At 43.9% G+C, this 18,842-nt stretch overlaps 1 protein-coding gene across 1 annotated transcript in view; it reads left to right on the top strand.

Moving 5' to 3' along the window:
- The window catches only part of LOC120026851 (receptor-type tyrosine-protein phosphatase U-like), a 183,942-nt gene that overhangs the window by 106,260 nt on the left and 58,840 nt on the right, over positions 1–18,842 (top strand). The window contains exons 10-14 of the mRNA XM_038971561.1: positions 1,576–1,896; positions 4,754–4,863; positions 9,329–9,530; positions 12,122–12,224; positions 12,810–13,101. Coding sequence (XP_038827489.1) covers positions 1,576–1,896; positions 4,754–4,863; positions 9,329–9,530; positions 12,122–12,224; positions 12,810–13,101 — 1,028 coding nt within the window. The remainder of the gene's footprint in view (positions 1–1,575; positions 1,897–4,753; positions 4,864–9,328; positions 9,531–12,121; positions 12,225–12,809; positions 13,102–18,842) is intronic.

Below are 18,842 nucleotides of genomic sequence, written 5' to 3'. Positions count from 1 at the left end.
TGAAATGAGAGCGAGTAGATGGAGGCAGAGAGAGAGATGCTACTCGGCTACAGCCAGACTACCTAACTTGTAGCAGCCACGTTATTAATCATCCCATATAACAGTGCCTGTCTTGACTGGAATAGACTAGATAAGCTAGCTAGCTAGCAAAAATGAATACTCACACTAGTATTTGAATATTAACGTCCGATATTCTAATAAATAATTCTTCAGTGTGTATTTCAGACATGTCACCAGTTTACCTCACTCATTGCAGGAGAACAAAGAAGAGTACAACATCTCTGGCTGCAATCTTTGGTCTTTTGGGGAGGCACATTGGGCAAATTGGAAACAGGCAGATTTTTTCCCCTGACATGACACAACTAGACCGTTCCCTCCCTCCATCTCTCCCCCTGGGGCATAGATGTGTATCACCCAGCTTCTTCCTATAAACGTCAGAGGCTTTAGCCTCTCTTAACCCAAGACAGTGACTCAATGATGGGTCCAACTGGCACTACCAGACCTCTCCTCCATCCATCCCTCCCTCCTTCCTCTCCCTCCTGACGCTGTGATTGTATCTGTAACACCGTGTGACCTGTAGGTCGGAGTAGAGCGAGGCTGATTGTGTTCATAACAACAGTTGACCCCTGGTGAGAAGATGTCCTCTCTGTTAGCTCACTGACATGGTTTAAGACGAGAGGGAAAAGGAGGAAGATGGAGGGAGAGAGGAGATGAGCTGGAGCCAGCAGAGCCCAGAAGGGGGCTGACAGCCAGTCTGATATACCCCTCCACGCCATCCACCCCTCTGTCCACCCTCCTCTCTCTCCCGCCCCTGGCTTGTCCCTTTGATTAGTCTCATCAACCTGAGTCTGTGGGCCTGGATGTCTGTCGGCTGCCGTGGTGTTTGTGTGGGCTGCGAGGGGGTGTGCTGCTGGACAGACAAACAGACAGAGACGGGGAGGGCAGCCTGGGTGGGTGGTAGTGTGATTAATCTAATAATGAGCCATGATTTCATATAGCAGCCTTCCTAATGGGGTTCTCATCTTCATCCCAAATGGCATATAGTGCTCTCCTTTTGACCAGGTCCCAGTAGTGCACTATTGGAGGGAATAGGTTCTACCTTAGCAGCATCTGTGACTGCAGTCATGACAGGGACACAGGGATCCGTCACCCCAGTCTCACACATGGCAGCAGTAATTAGCAAGTTCCATATCCCATCATCTCAGCTAATAGGGCATCGCCTTTGGATCTGGAGCTGAGCAGCCTGTGCTCTGTAAGAATTAAAGGATGCGTGAGATTATATTAATAATGTGTTATTGTTGTACATCTCTCCCTCCTCCTCCCTTCTTCCCAGTCTCTCCAGGGTGTTTTTAATCTTTATCCAGCTTCCTGTGGTGAGTTTAGAAAGTAATCATCTAACCAACCGTCTGTCTATTTCTCCTTATCTTTCTATTTTTCTTCATCACTCCATCTCACACTGTCTTTCTTTCTCTGTCTCTCTCTCTGTCTCTTTCTCTGCCTCTGGCTCGCTCTCCCACCCACCCCTCTTCCCTTCCATCTCCCCCTCCATCTCTCCTCCCTCCATCTCTCCACCAGAGCCCATGCGTGCGTTGCGAGGCCTCACAGCGACGGAGATTCAGCCTCGTCAACTAACCTTACAGTGGGAACCTCTGGGCTACAACCTGACGCGCTGCCATACCTACTCTGTCTCTCTCTGCTACCGCTACTCCACGCCTGCAGGGGGCAGCGCAGGGAACAACGCCACAGTGAGGGAGTGTCTCTCTGTGGAGAGGAACCAATCACACTTCACCCTGAGGGACCTGCCCCCGTTCCGATCCGTCCACGTCCGGCTGGCGCTGGAAAACCCAGAAGGCAAGAAGGAGAGCAGAGAGGTCACCTTTCAAACTGAGGAGGACAGTAAGTGGACTCTATTACCCAACATGCATTGTAAAGTTATAGTCTAGGGCAAGAAGATGAGCAGAGAGGTCACCTTCCAGACCGAGGAGGACAGTGAGTGGACTTTATTACTTAGCATGCATTGTAATTGATATGAAACCCAGAGTGTTGGACCCAGTAGTGGTCAATGCAGTGCCTAACCTACATAACCATGTATTGAGTAGTGGAATCGGATCCAATTTAAGTGGCAGGACCCAATTCATTGATTGGCAATTTTACAGTTGTTTGATAGATATAAAAAATACTGTTATATAATCAAGGTTGTATAACCGACTATACTTTCCTCACTGAGTAGCTTTAAGTAGGCATATAAGTATTGTATAATTGTGTGCTGGGTACACTATGATTGTGTGCTGGGTACACTAAGTTATCCTGCCTCCAGTTATTAAATACAGTAAGAGGGCGAAAAAACACACATTGACTTGCAAAATAAGCAGGATCAGCATAACTAAATGGAAGATAAGCCTTTTAAATGAAAGCAGATAAAAAATTAATCAGTCAGTCAGAGTCATGGCCACCAGCGAAATGGTGAAATTATTTTGCTTGTTTTTTCTCTTAACATGTTCCTGAATACAACAGCGGATTAAGCACATTTTAATATACATTTCCCCTAGATGGATTGAAGATGTAGGTCAGAGAAAATGTACTATGCAATGAAACATTGCTCACAGCAGTTTTTGACCCATGAGAGAGAGGAGAGAGCGAGAGACAATGAAACATTGCTCACAGCAGTTCTTCACCCATGAGAGAGGAGAGAAAGAGAGAAAGACAGGGAGACAGAGAGAAAGAGAGAGCGAGCAAGGTTACAGTACAATATATTTTATGAGTATGAAATTGGCTGCGTTTGGAAACCTCCAAATTGCAAGGTCCTCCCATGAGTTTGAGGACAATGTGCTCCTGCAATATAATGTAATATATTTCATAGTCATTTGAACAGCAGCACTTGGAGAGAGAGGGAGGGAGAGGGGGAGAGAGAGAGAGACTCTCTCCACTATCTTCACCTTCCAGAGCTCTCTTTGGGCAAGAGAAAATAATGAAAAAGACTACAGGGAGACCTAATAAAATTACATCTGTTATTTGGCACAAACACACACGTACGGATGCACAGATTCAACCCAGAGTTCATGAGTCCCAGACAACCACAAGCCATTATTCATCTCTAGGGCTTGTTGAACTTTGCCAACTCTGTCCCTGAACCTATCAACTGTGTCCTCAACATATGCACGGCCTTGTGAATAATGCCCTGATTTTTCAGGCCTCTATTAGATCCATTGACTGCTAGTCCCTAATCCCCATGTTAAAACAAGATTCCCTGTCTCAGACAAAGTCTCAGACCCAGTTGGGTTTCTTGTTTGGATGCCCATTTCCCTGCTTGGCCCTGCCATTACACTGCGGCCATTGTGTTCCTCTCAGGTCTGTTGTGGAGAGAGAGAGAGAGGACAGCGCAGGTTTAATCTTACGGATACGTGGGACGGTAGCGTCCCACCTGGCCAACATCCGGTGAAATTGCAGAGTGCGAAATTCAAATATACTAAATTCAAATATTTAACATTCTTGAAAATATATGTGTTATACATCAAAATAAAGCTTAACTTCTTGTTAATCCAGCCAAGGTGTCAGATTTCAAAAAGGCTTTACGGCGAAAGCAAACCATTCGATTATCTGAGGACAGCGCCCCGCACACAAATGCATGACAAACCATATTTCAACCAGGCAGTTGTGACACGTAAATCAGAAATAGTGATATAATATATGCCTTACCTTTGAAGATTTTCTTCTGTTGGCATTCCAAAAGGTCTGTTACATTACAAATGGTCCTTTTGTTCGATTAAGTCCTTCTTTATATCCATAAAAACGAAGTTTAGCTGGCACGCTTCATTCAATAATCCACCGGTTTCCCTCCTTCAAAATGCATACAAAATGAATCCCAAACGTTACCAATAAACTTATCCAAACAAGTCAATCAACGTTTATAATCAAACCTTAGATACCCTAATATGCAAATAAATGATCCAATTTAAGACGGAGAATCGTTATTGTCTTTACCGGAGATAAATAACAAAGAACACGCTTTCCTCCACGCGATTGGAAACACTACGGCCAAAATGGGAGCCACTTAGAAAAACTACAACTTCTCCCTAATTTTTCCAAAAACCAGCCTGAAACTCTTTTTAGAGACTGTTGACATCTAGTGGAAGCCCTAGGAACTGCAATCGGGGAGGATTTCACCTTATTATAATAGTGCCAGCAATTGAAATCAGTGTTATGCTGAATTTCTTTTGGGGGGGATGGTTTGTCCTCGGGGTTTTGCCTGCCATTTCACTTCTGTTATACTCACAGACATTATTCTAACACTTTAGAGTGTTTTCTATCCAAATCTAACAATTATATGCATATCCTAGCTTACGGGCCTGAGTAGCAGGCAGTTTACTTTGGGCATGCTTTTCATCCGGATGTCAAAATACCTCCCCCTAGCCCAAAGAGGTTAACTGTCAGCCACAAGACAGTGCTCTAGACTTTACCCATCTGAGCCACAGCCTCAGAGCCAGACAGACAGCCAGACAGTCAGAGGAGCTTGTTAGTTGAAGAAACCTGCATGAACTGTAGCAGCAACATCTTTCAATCAGACTCAGATGTACACACAAACACACATGCAATCTTCCACCCAGGCACACACTCCCCAAATCTTCTGGTCCTCAATTCGAATTGCCTGTCTTTAGGGTTGGAAACCAGATATCCGTAATCACTTCCTTCCCATGACCCCCTATGCAATCAACTGCGAGTTCTCAGAATGTTTATGTTGTGCTTTCTCTTCCAGTTCCTGGTGGCGTTGCCCCAGAGTCACTGACCTTCACTCCATTGGACGATATGATCTTTCTGAAGTGGGAGGAGCCTGTGGAGCCCAATGGGGTCATCACACAGTATGAGGTATGGAACATGCCCTCAACTTTCCGTCTGTCTACCTTTTTGCGATCACATATCTATCTCGGACTCAATCTTGATCTCTATCTTTCTTTTTCTCCCCTATTCATATTTGTGTCTTTATTTTACTGATATTTATCTCTCACTAATTTCCTTCAGCTTGACACAGACCACTGTGTTGTTGTGTTTCTTTTTTGTGTACATTTTTAGGTCCAAGAAATCTCAAATCACTAGGAATTCAGCTAAAAATGTATTTAATTAAGGAAATCTGTTCAAGTATTTCCATTATTTTTTGTTGTTGATGTGATCATGTCTCAATGTAATCAATGTATTAAATATTTGTTATTTTGAAATACAGTCTGTTTTTGTACTTAGTTGTGGTCAATTTGCAGTGTACAAATTATTATAAATGATGTTCCGGCCCCCCGACCATCCGCTTCAACAATAATCAGAATCTGAATCTAGTTGCCTACCCGTGCAATACAGTTTACATCCGCCCTGGTCATTAATAGGGAATGTATTTCCCCCCGCCCCCAGTTCAGGCCTCCGTATATGTTCTGATGCTAATGAGACGAGCTGAGCCTCTGTCTGCAGCCCTGCAATTATATATAGACAAGCAGCATAATTACTTATTTGCCAAAGAGACACTTTCACATGGGGGGCAACTTTAAATGCTTCTAATTAATAATACATATTTGTGTATATATATGTCCCTGGTCACCTCCGACACAGGCCTCTGTAGCCAACTCTTAGAGCTTACAGGCAGGCTGCGGTGACACAGCTGTATGAATGAAGGGGTCCACCCAGATACAGGTCTGGGCCTGAGAAGTCTGCTCTGACAGAGAGAGAGAGAGTATGTTGAAAAGGAAGAGACATGTAAATAGTGAGATTGGAGAGAGACTGATAGAATGAGGCTGGGGGTAGAATTGATGACTTGTTCCTTGTTTTGTCCTGAGTGATGGGACTGACTCTGTGTAAGCAAAAATCGAATCAAATCAAATTTTATTGGTCACATATACATGGTTAGCATATTTTAATATGAGTGTAGCGAAATGCTTGTGCTTCTAGTTCCGACCATGCAGTAATATCTAACAAGTAATCTAACAATTTCACAACAAGTACCTAATACACACAAGTGTAAAGGTATGAATAAGAATATGTACATAAAAATATATGGATGAGCGATGGCCGAACGGCATAGGCAAGATGCAGTAGATGGTATAGAGTACAGTATATACATATGAGATGAGTAATGTAGGGTATGTAAACATTACATAAAGTGCCATTGTTTAAAGTGACTAGTGATCTACTTATTACATCCAATTTTTAATTATTCAAGTGGCTAGAGATTTGAGTCAGTATGTTGGCAGCAGCAACTCAATGTTAGTGATGGCTGTTTAACAGTCTGATGGCCTTGAGGTAGAAGCTGTTTTTCAGTCTCTCAGTCCCAGCTTTGATGCACCTGTACTGACCGCGCCTTCTGGATGATAGCGGGGTGAACAGGCAGTGGCTCGGGTGGTTTTTGTCCTTGATGATCTTTTTGGCTTTCCTGTGACATCGGGTGGTGTAGGTATCCTGGAGGGCAGTTAGTTTGCCCCCGGTGATGTGTTGTGCTGACCTCACCACCCTCTGGAGAGCCTTACGGTTGTGAGCGGAGCAGTTGCCGTACCAGGCAGTGATACAGCCCGACAGGATGCTCTCGATTGTGCATCTGTAAAAGTTTGAGTGTTTTCGATGACAAGCCAACTTTCTTTAGCCTCCTGAGATTGAAGAGCTGTTGCCCCTTCTTCACCATGCTGTCTGTGTAGGTGGACCATTTCAGTTTGTCCGTGATGTGTACGCCGAGGAACTTAAAGGGTACTAGGGTGTTAAATGCTGAGCTGTAATTGATGAACAACATTCTTACATAGGTATTCCTCTTGTCCAGATGGGTTTGGGCAGTGTACAGTGTGATTGCGATTGGTCGTCTGTGGACCTATTGGGGCGGTAAGCAAATTGGAGTGGGTCTAGGGTGTCAGGTAGGGTGGAGATGATATGATCCTTGACTAGTCTCTCAAAGCACTTCATGATGACGGAAGTGAGTGCTACGGGGCGATAGTCGTTTAGCTCAGTTACCTTAGCTTTCTTGGGAACAGGAAAAATGGTGGCCCTCTTGAAGCATGTGGGAACAGCAGACTGGGATAGGGATTGATTGAATATATCCGTAAACACACCAGCCAGCTGGTCTGCGCATGCTCTGAGGACGCGGCTAGGGATGCCGTCTGGGCCGGCAGCCTTGCGAGGGTTAACACGTTTAAATGTTTTACTCATGTTGGCTGCGGTGAAGGAGAGCCCGCAGGTTTTGGTAGCGGGCCGTGTCAGTGGCACTGTATTGTCCTCAAAGAGAGTAAAGAAGTTGTTTAGTTTAGACAGGGCTGGTTTTCTTTTTGTAATCCGTGATAGTCTGTAGACCCTGCCACATACGTCTTGTGTCTGAGCCGTTGAATTGCGACTCTACTTTGTCTCTATACTGACGCTTAGCTTGTTTGATTGCCTTGCGGAGGGAATAGCTACACTGTTTGTATTCGGTCATGTTTCCGGTCACCTTGCCATGATTAAAAGCAGTGGTTCGCGCTCTCAGTTTTGCTCGAATGCTGCCATTAATCCACGGTTTCTGGATGGGGAAGGTTTTAATCGTCACCGTGGTACAACATCACCGATGCACATGCTAATAAACTCGCTCACCGAATTAGCGTATAAATCAATGTTGTTGTCTGAGGCTATTCGGAACATATCCCAGTCCACGTGATCGAAGCAATCTTGAAGTGTGGAATCAGATTGGTCTTACCAGCGTTGAACAGACCTGAGCACGGGCGTTTCCTGTTTTAGTTTCTGTCTATAGGCTGGGAGCAACAAAATGGAGTCGTGGTCAGATTTGCCGTGGTAGGTCCACACAAAGATGTTTCAAAAGCTTACTTCATGTTTACTTTTTCACTGCATCAGGAAAGCATAGGTTTCCTGGGTCTTGTTCAAAGACAATACATACCCTTCTCCCACACAGTGAGCTTGCGAATGATCCCATGCCTATTTTTTCACCAATGTTTTAACCTCACAATATACAGTATGATCATTTCCAAACACAGTGTGTGGTAGCTTTTCAACTTTTCTAAAGCACCTGACAATAGCAGCCCCTGGGTGTCCGATTTGCATTTCTTCTTTTTCCCCATTTCGTGCGAAATAATACAATTTACTGGGAATGAATGGCCAGTTAGTTGAGTGAGTCACTCTAGAATCAAGATAAATCTATTGCACGATGAGGCAAGTTAATGACCTGTGACTTTTCCACCCCTTTAAAAGTACAATCTGCAATAGTCACTGCTTTTCAATTACCATTTAAATTAATGAAGAGTTTGGTTGTAAAACAAATTAGATTGTGGCATTAAAGTATGAAATAACATCATGGCGGAGCATGTATGGCTGGATAAATCCCACTGGCTCAGTCCATCTCCCTCACTTTTGTGTGGTTGTACAGGTCATCTCTATTGAGCCACAGTCAGTGCTTGACCCTTGACCTGTGAGCTGCTGTGGATAAAGTACTGCATGGGACATGTAAATAGTGAGATGGAGAGAGACTGTTAGATAGAATGATGAAAGGAAGACATTGTTGGAATAGATATTGAAGGTTGAGAAAGGAAAAGGAAGATGCAGTAGGAATAGGGAGAAGATGATGAGAGGTGGGAAGATGAATTTAGGCAGTGTGTGAAAGAAGGGAGGTATGGAGGAGTGAGAATAGACGGTTGAATCAGGAGAGAGGAGAGAGGAGAATGAGAAACAAGGACGTGTCAGAGATTGCCTGGTGAGTGGATAGAGAAGAGAGGATAGAGAAGAGAGGGAAGAGAGAGGGGGGAGGAGAGCGAGGGAAAGAAGAGAAGAGAGGAACGTTAGAAGAGAGAGGCGCTGAGAACGGGATCTCTGAGAAAAGAAAGGAGAGTGAAGCAGAAAAGAACAGCAGCCCAAATAATTGGGGTGTGTTGGTTGTCTGGGTGGTGGCAGAGGAGACGTTCTGAGTGTTTCCTTCAGTAAAACATGATGAGAACAGGAATTATCTCATTTTGGGCTGCATGGTGTCACTGTGGGTTGGGGTGCAAGGTAGGCAGGCACAGTCAGAGACACAGTAACACCACCTCATTTGTAAAATATCTGCTTGACTCCCAACATTGAAACAACCCACAGCAAAACATCTCTCTCTCCTTCATGAACAATAACACTAACAACAATAACAACACCTATCAAATGACCTCAGGTAGCGGAATCAAATCTCGTTTTGATTCATTTATGTTCACAGTTTGTCAACAGAGACTACTCATAGTGATTCTATGGTTTGTGTTTTGTTCCTTGTTCCTAAATCTATTAGAACAACAATACTCTTACTACAACAACAACAACACAGCATTGTGACCCTATTTGTCTGTGTTTTGTTCCCGGTCCCCAGATCAGTTACCAGGGCATCGAGTCTTCCGACCCAGGTATCAACGTACCAGGCCCTCGCCGTACCGTTTCCAAACTGAGGAACGAAACATACCACATGTTCTCTGGCCTACACCCCGGCACCACCTATCTGGTGTCTGTTAGAGCTCGCACCGCCAAGGGCTTCGGACAGACCGCCCTCACTGAGATCACCACCAACATCTCCGGTGAGGTTCTATGGAATAAGCAGGGACTGACGCCTCAGGGTTAGGGCTGGGGCTGAGAATGAGGCTGGGGGTAGACTAGAGGGGTTGCTGTGAGTTGTTTGACTTGATGACCTGTTCCTTGTTCTGTCCTGAGAGATGGGACTGACTCTGTGTAAGCAAAAATGTGGTAGGTCCACACAAAGATGTTTCAAAAGCTTACTTTATGTTTAGATTATTTTTCACTCTTTTTCACTGCATCAGGAAAGCATAGGGTTCCTGGGTCTTGTTCAAAGAAAATACGTTCCCTTCTCCCACACAGTGAGCTTGCGAATGATCCCATACCTATTTTTGCACTAAAGTTCTAGCCTCACAACCTGCGTCAGAGCAAGGCCGGGAGGCCTAAACTTTGGCACACAAATAAATATACAGTATGATCATTTCCAAACAGAGTGTGTGGTAGCTTTTCAACTTTTCTAAAGCACCTGACAATAGCAGCCCCTGGGTGTCCGATTTGCATTTCTTCTTTTTCCCCGTTTCGTGAGAAATAATACAATTTACTGGGAATGAATGGCCAGTTAGTTGAGTGAGTCACTCTAGAATCAAGATAAATCTATTGCACGATGAGGCAAGTTAATGACCTGTGGCTTTTCCACCCCTTTAAAAGTACAATCTGCAATAGTCACTGCTGTTCAATGACCATTTAAATTAATGAAGAGTTTGGTTGTAAAACAAATTAGACTGTGGCATTAAAGTATGAAATAACATCATGGTGGAGCATGTATGGCTGGATAAATCCCACTGGCTCAGTCCATCTCCCTCACTTTTGTGTGGTTGTACAGGTCTTCTCTATTGAGCCACAGTCAGTGCTTGACCCTTGACCTGTGAGCTGCTGTGGATAAAGTACTGCAACTGTCACCTCTGACCTGTCTCATCTCTCTCTCAGCCCATCTCTCTCTCTAGCCTTTCCACTTAACTCTATTCATGTATTTCTCTAACATGCCCTCTTAAACCCACCACAATAAAGGAAAGTGTGCTCTCTTCATTGGTCTTCAACCTCGGTCATTCATACATTTACAAAGGCTTGGTTTTCTATCTGGCGGTTGAAGGTATTAAATCCAACCATACTACACACGTTCTCCAGTTTCTCTATACTGAGTTAGTACTAGCCATGAATGTTTATGTTACACTCTTACTCTGTCTAATATTTGGGGGTTTAACCTCAACTGAGTGTACAAAACATTAGGAACATCTTCCTAATATTGAACAGCCTCAATTTAGAACAGCCTCAATTCGTCGGGGAATGGACTCTACAAGGTGCCGAAAGCGTTCCACAAGGGATGCTGGCCCATGTCGATTCCAATGCTTCCCACAGATGTCTGTATATCCTTTGGGTGGTGGGCCATTCTTGATACACATGGGAAACTCAGCAGCGTGAAACTCAGCAGCGTTGCAGTCTTGACACACTCAAACCGGTGCGCCTGACACCTTCTACCATACCCTGTTCAAAGGCACCTACATTTTTTGTCTTCCCCATTCACCCTCTGAATAGCACACATACACAATCCATGTCTCAATTGTCTCAAGGCTTGAAAATCCTTCTTTAACCTGTCTCCTCCTCTTCATCAACACTGATTGAAGTGGATTTAACAAGTGACATCAATAGGGGATCGTAGCTTTCACCTGCATTCACTTGGGTTCCATGTAGAACCTTTTGTGGAAAGGGTTTTACATGGACCCCAAAAGGGTTCTACTTGGAACCAAACAACTATGGGGACAGCCAAAGAACCCTTTTTCTTCTGACCCAAAATGGAAAACCAACACCAGGTAGACTCCGCGATATGAGTAAACAATTTCCACAACAGCTAAGAGCGTTGAAGCGCGAGGCAGAACTTCTCTGCTGTTTTGGTGCCCTGGCTACCACGCTGGGAACAGCGTGGAAGGAACCTGTGCACATGCGCAGATACTGTGTGTGACTGTGTGAGAGTGAAGTCTTGCATCCTTTCATTTCAGAGGCTGTTGGTTTAGCTGATTATTAATAATCTTTCTTTACTGTGAAAGCTCATGTTTTTTATTGGCTGGCTGCTCCTTTGCTAATTGTCTTTTAACGGTAAACAGAGACGGGAAGACAATGTGTGTGTGTTCCCCATAGATGGGAGCTCACCAAGGTATGTTCCAGTCTGCAGTCCTGTTCAAGGGGGTGTGGCTGTGAGATGTATTTTAATTACAGGGGATTCTTATCGTCCCTGTGAATAATTATGGGAATGTCCTGCAGCTGTCTATGTGAATGAGTTTTATCCCACTTCCTGTGTTATATGTGATTGTTTTGTTACTTACTCCCTCATTTTCTATCTCTCTCTCTGTCTCTTTCTCTCTCATGATCTGTCCTCTCTCTTTCTCTCTCATGATCTCCCTCTCCCTCTCTCTCTCTCTCTCTCTCTCTCTCTCTCTCTCTCTCTCTCTCTCTCTCTCTCTCTCTCTCTCTCTCACCCACACACACTCTCCTGCTCCACCTCTTTATCTCCACTCTCTCCCTTCCCCCTCTCCACCTCAATCTGTATCTCCCCTTCCCCTTCCCCTTCCCCCTCCCTATCCCCTCTCTCCTCCTCTCTCAGCCCCAGTGTTTGACTATGAGGATGTCCTGGCCCCACTCAGTGAGTCAGAGAGCACCATCACGGTGCTGTTGAGACCAGCGCTGGGCAGAGGAGCACCAGTCAGGTACAGTCACATTACTAATCACAATAATAGGCCTCACACAACTGTCACTCATGTCTACCACTAGATAAATATATTCACTTGTATAACAAGAATGTTTTGAATAAATGTCATTGCTATTTGACTTGTGTTTCTTATATTACTCTACCTTTTATTTCATCAGGAAGTGTCTTTGAGAACTTTTTTTACAAGGGTGACCTTAAAGGGACAATCCGTAGTTGAAACAACAATAAAGCATTCTCCCCACCACTGTTTCGTTATAAAGCTGAGAGATGGGCCTGGCACTCTCACATTCATAGACCGAGCTATGGATGCAAGGACTGACCATCCATGATATCAAAATGAAGGCTATAGAGTGTTACTTTGTTTACAAACATTGGAGTAAAACAACCTTATATTTTGGGTTCTGATGGGGTACAATAGTTGAACTAAGCTCATGAGGCGTTTTTAAGTTGGATTCTTTAAGAATCTATATAACTAATTTACAAGTCCAAAAATGGATGTAGCTAATGCAGATTTCCCCTTTAAGAGGGCCATTTGTTTCCAGCGTAGTTATCACCTATCAGTCTGTCATCCCTCTCCCCGCAGTGCGTACCAGGTGGTGGTAGTAGAAGAGGATGGTTCCAGGCGGGTCAGGAGGAGCAGGAGGAGGAGGAGGGAGCTGGGTAGCGGGTCAGACTGTTTCCCTGTGCCAGCGTCCCAGGTGGAGGCTCAGTCTAAGTCCCACTACTACACGGCTGAGCTTCCCCCCTCCAGTCTCCCTGAGGCCACTCCGTTCACAGTAGGGGACAACCACACCTATAACGGCTACTGGAACACTCCCCTGGACCCCTCCAAGAACTACCTGGTCTTCTTCCAGGCTATAAGCAACTTCAGAGGGGTAAGTTTATAGACCTGTCAATAAAGTCTGAGTCAAGTCTGGAGTCTTTGTCAAACATGCCATAGGAGTAAGCAAGACAGCACGGACAGATCAGGGGACTAAACTACAGTCCTTTGGGACAAATCAAGTGTTATTGAATTGAGAAGGTAAAACTGTGGCTGTAGGAAAGAAGTACTTCAGCTCTGAAACTCAGGCTGTTTTGGACTCTCTTTCTTTCTCTCTGTCGCTCTGTCTTTCTTTCTCTACCTGTCCCCTCTGAGCCTGCTGCCTAGAGGAAACTGAAATGAGACTTAAGGTAGATAAAAAGAGGAAGTAGTGGGCCAGGTGCTGTTTCAATCATAAAGCCCATATGGAGCTAAATGACTACAGTCTAGTCTGCCTGGCTTCAGCCTCTCATCATGCATCATATATACAGTATGACTATATGACTCTGGTAGCTGCATATTTATTAAAAAAGTGTTTAGTAAAAGGTGTGCGCCAAGGCGGTTTGGAAACTGCGTCTTCAGTCGTTGTACTGCAATCGCTTGGGTCAAAATGCATCAGAGAGAGTCCCAGGGCAGAACTGGTCAAACACGTGCTTCCTACCTGGTTGCTAGGATGCAGTAGGGGAAAGCTATACAGGCTATACAGGTTCCATAGGTTGTAATGCTGGAATGACTAACTTCCCTTGACTGTAAGGTCAAGGACTTACCCTCAGTGTGTGTCTGTCTTCTGAATCGCACTCTGACTCAATCTCTTGTGTGTCTCAACTATCGATCATTAAAGCTAATACTGAACCCTTTGATGTCAGCGGCGTGCAGTTCTAATGACTCCTCCGTCCTCCCTTAATACCCAATGAAATGTTTTTTTGGTGAGTGTGTGTGTGTCATTATGACTGTGTTATTATAGTTGTACGTTTACCTACCTCTTAGAGCACTCTTAGCCACCGCTCTATTCCATCCTGACAAAGCAGCTCATAAGATTGGAATATTCTAATTCATGTATATTATTGTTTCTCTGTCTGCCCTGCGAGCAATTTTATCTCAATCTGTTTATAAAACTTCTCTATTCAAATCAGCCTGGACTTGTGGTGTGTGTGTGTGTGTGTGTGTGTGTGTGTGTGTGTGTGTGTGTGTGTGTGTGTGTGTGTGTGTGTGTGTGTGTGTGTGTGTGTGTGTGTGTGTGTGTGCGTGTGTGTGTGTGTGTGTGTGTGTGTGTGTGTGTGTGTGTGTGTGTGTGTATTTGCTGGCTCTGCAAAAAGGGGGAAGCACATAATTTTTTGACAAAATTTCAGGATAATTAGCTGTAGATTTCCAGAACCATGGCTCTGAGAGCTGCTGCTACCACTGAATGGAACTGTAATTGCTTTGACGCATGTCTTTAATGGAGCTTGAAAGACACCAAGATTGGTGCAATCAGTTCTTTATAAAACACAGAAGTGCTCAGACACATACCCACACACACACACACATCACACACATCACAAACACACTCCTACAGACAGTGAGTCACGTGGCCGTGGCTTGCTATATAAAACAAGCAGATGGGCATCGAGGCATTCAGTTACTGTTTGATTGAATGTTAGAATGGGGAAAGAGTGACCTAAGCGACTTTGAGAGTGGTATGATCACTGGTGCCAGGCCCGCTGGTTCCAGTATGTCAGAAATGGCTTGCCTCCTGGGCTTTTCACGCACGACAGTGTCTAGTGTTTACAGAGAATGGAGCGACAAACAAAACACATCCAGTCAGCGGCAGTCCTGTGGGCGAAAACGTTGATGAGAGGTCGAAGGAGAATTTTATTTTTTTTAATTTATTTTTTATTTCACTTTATTTAACCAGGTAGGCTAGCTTTTTATGGCTGCAGGGGCAGTATTGAGTAGCTCTGATTAAAGGTGCCCATTTCAAACGGCCTCGTACTCAATTCTTGCTCGTACAATATGCATATTATTATTACTATTGGATAGAAAACACTCTCTAGTTTCTATAACCGTTGGAATTATGTCTCTGAGTGAAACAGAACTCATTCTACAGCACTTTTCCTGACAGGGAGTGAGATTTCAGAAATCTTGGCCCCTGGTCCCAGGTCAGTTTTAAGGTCCCTGTAAATGCTATGAGGATACAAACACTGCCTACGCCTTCCTCTAGATGTCAGTAAGAGGTGACAATTTGAATGGAGTCGATTGCGCAATCAGGGCCTGTATAAAAGAGCACAAGGCGGAAGTAGCTTTCTTTTCTTCCTGCGCCTGACGCACGATGGACGTCGGACTGGCTCTCTTTCCAAGCTTTGGTTTAGCCACTTCTAAATCGCCGGTCATGTTTTTACTCGTTATAGGTGTTAAAAACATCATAAGGTAGTTAATTTAAACCGTGTTATAGCAATTTATATCCGTTTAGTGCGATTTTGAGGCATTTCTTTGTGATGCACTTTGAACGGCTGGGCACGTTTCCAGTACATGCCGAACGTTAGTGGCCATTTCGACAGGGCAAGAGGACATCTTTCGACCAAAAGACGATTAGACCGGAGAAAGGATACATTGCCCAAGATTCTGATGGAAGATCAGCTCATAGTAAGAAATATTTAAGATGATAAATCGTTGTTCTGTAGAAAAATGTTAAACGCATATTCCGCCATTTTTTTTGGTATAGCTTCGCTTGGCGAACCCTGTATTGCACAGTAAGGATAATTTTAGAAATGTAATTCAGCGATTGCATTAAGAACTAATTTGTCTTTCGATAGCTGTCCAACTTATATTTTTTTAGTCAAGTTTATGAATAGTTATTCATTAGACAAGATCACTGTCAAAGATGGCGCCCGACATTTTCAGGCCAGTTTTGCTACTATTCTCATTGTATAACCACGTTTTTTTGTGGCTAAATATGCACATTTTCGAACAAACTCTATATGTATGTTGTAATATGATGTTACAGGAGTGTCATCGGAAGAATTCTGAGAAGGTTAGTGAAAAAATTAATATATTTTGGCGATGATAACGTTATCGCTCTCTTTGGCTTGAATCAATGCTCGGGTAACGTTTGCACATGTGGTATGCTAATATAACGATTTATTGTGTTTTCGCTGTAAAACACTTAGAAAATCTGAAATGTTGTCTGAATTCACAAGATCTGTGTCTTTCCATTGCTATGCGCTGTGTATTTTTAAGAAATGTTTTATGATGAGTAAATTGGTAATACACGTTGCTCTCTGTAGTAATTCTAGTCGCTTTGGTGAGATTTGTGATGGTGGCTGCAATGGCAAACTATGATTTATACCTGAAATATGCACATTTTTCTAACAAAACCTATGCTATACAATAAATATGTTATCAGACTGGCATCTGATGAAGTTTTTTCTTGGTTAGTGGCTATTTATATCTTTATTTGGTCGAATTTGTGATAGCACCTGATGGAGTAAGAAACTGATGGAGTTAGAAAAGTGGTGTCTTTTGCTAACGTGGTTAGCTAATAGATTTACATATTTTGTCTTCCCTGTAAAACATTTTAAAAATCGGACATGTTGGCTTGATTCACAAGATGTGTACCTTTCATATGCTGTATTGGACTTGTTAATGTGTGAAAGTTAAATATTTAAAAAAAATATTTTTTTGAATTTCGCGCCCTGCACTTTGAGCTGGATGTTGTCATAGGTGTACCGACCTCGGGCTTGCAGCCATAAGAAGCTAGTTGAGAACAAGTTCTCATTTACAATGGCGACCTGGCCAAGATAAACCAAAGCAGCGCGACACAAACAACAACACAGAGTTACACATGGAATAAACAAACATACAGTCAATAATACAATAGAAAATGTCTATATACAGTGTGTGCAAATGAGGTAAGATAAGGGAGGTAAGGCAATAAATAGGCCATAGTGGCGAAATAATTACAATATAGCAATTAAACACTGGAGTGATAGATGTGCAGAAGATGTGTGTGCAAGTAGAGATACTGGGATGCAAAGGAGCAAGATAAATAAATAAATACAGTATGGGGATGAGTTAGTTGGATGGGCTATTTACAGATGGGCTATTTACAGGTGCAGTGATCTGTGATTTGCTCTGACAGCTGGTGCTTAAAGTTAGTGAGGGAGATATGGGTCTCCAGCTTCAGTGATTTTTGCAGTTCGTTCCAGTCATTGGCAGCAGAAAACTGGAAGTAGAGGCAGCCAAATGAGGAATTGGCTTTGGGGGTGACCAGTGAAAAATACCTGCTGGAGCACGTGCTACAGGTGGGTGCTGCTATGGTGACCAGTGAGCTGAGATAAGGCGGGGCTTTACCAAGCTAAGACTTATAGGTGACCTGGAGCAAGTGGGTTTGGCGACGAATATGAAGCGAGGGCCAGCCAACGAGAGCGTACAGGTCGCAGTGGTGGGTAGTATATGGGGCTTTGGTGACAAAACAGATGGCACTGTGATAGACTGCATCCAGTTTGCTGAGTAGAGTGTTGGAGGCTATTTTGTAAATGACATCGCCGAAGTCGAGGATCGGTAGGATAGTCAGTTTTACAAGGGTATGTTAGGCAGCATGAGTGAAGGATGCTTTGTTGCAAAATAGGAAGCCGATTCTAGATTTCATTTTTGATTGGAGATGCTTAATGTGAGTCTGGAAGGAGAGTTTACAGTTTAACCAGTCACCTAGGTATTTGTAGTTGTCCACATATTCTAAGTCAGAACTGTCCAGAGTAGTGATGCTGGACAGGCGGGCAGGTGCGGGCAGCGATCGGTTGAAGAGCATGTATTTAGTTTTACTTGCATTTAAGAGCAGTTGAAGGCAACGGAAGGAGAGTTGTATGGCATTGAAGCTCGTCTGGAGGTTAGTTAACACAGTGTCCAAAGAGAGGCCAGATGTATACAGAATGGTGTCGTCTGCGTAGAGGTGGATCAGAGACTCACCAGCAGCAAGAGCGACATCATTGATGTATACAGAGAAGAGTCGGCCCGAGGATTGAACCCTGTGGCACCCCCATAGAGATTGCCAGAGGTCCGGACAACAGGCCCTCCGATTTTACACACTGAACTCTATCAGAGAAGTAGTTGGTGAACCAGGCGAAGCAGTCATTTGAGAAACCAAGGCTGTTGTGTCTGCTGATAAGAATGTGGTGATTGACAGAGTCGAAAGCCTTGGCCAGGTCGATGAATACAGCTGCACAGTATTGTCTCTTATCGATGGCGTTTATGATATCGTTTAGGACCTTGAGCGGGGCTGAGGTGCACACATGACCAGCTCTGAAACCAGATTGCATAGCAGAGAAGGTACGGTGGGATTCGAAATGGTCGGTGATCTGTTTGTTAACTTGGATTTCAAAGACCTTAGAAAGGCAGGGTAGGATAGATATAAGTCTGTAGCAGTTTGGGTCTAGAGTGTCAGCTTTCCAATCTTTGGGGATCTCAGACGATACGAAAGAGAGGTTGAACAGGCTAGTAATAGCATTTGCAACAATTTCGGTGGATAATTTTAGAAAGAGAGGGTCCAGATTGTCTAGCCCGGCTGATTTGTAGGGGTCCAGATTTTGCAGCTCTTTCAGAACATCAGCTATCTGGATTTGGGTGAAGGAGAAATGGGGAGGCTTTTACAAGTTGCTGTGGGGGGTGCAGGGCTGTTGACTGGGGTAGGGGTAGCCAGGTGGAAAACATGGCCAGCCGTAGAAAAATGCTTATTGAAATTCTCAATTATTATGGATTTATCGGTGTGTGCAAGAATGTGCAAGCTAACAGGCGGGTCACAAACAGGCAAATAACGGCACAGTACAACAGTGGTGTGCAGAA

Source organism: Salvelinus namaycush, chromosome 32 (genome assembly GCF_016432855.1).
Source record: "Salvelinus namaycush isolate Seneca chromosome 32, SaNama_1.0, whole genome shotgun sequence".
In the NCBI taxonomy this organism is placed as follows: domain Eukaryota; kingdom Metazoa; phylum Chordata; class Actinopteri; order Salmoniformes; family Salmonidae; genus Salvelinus; species Salvelinus namaycush.
This window is presented reverse-complemented; position numbering and strand designations above follow the sequence as displayed.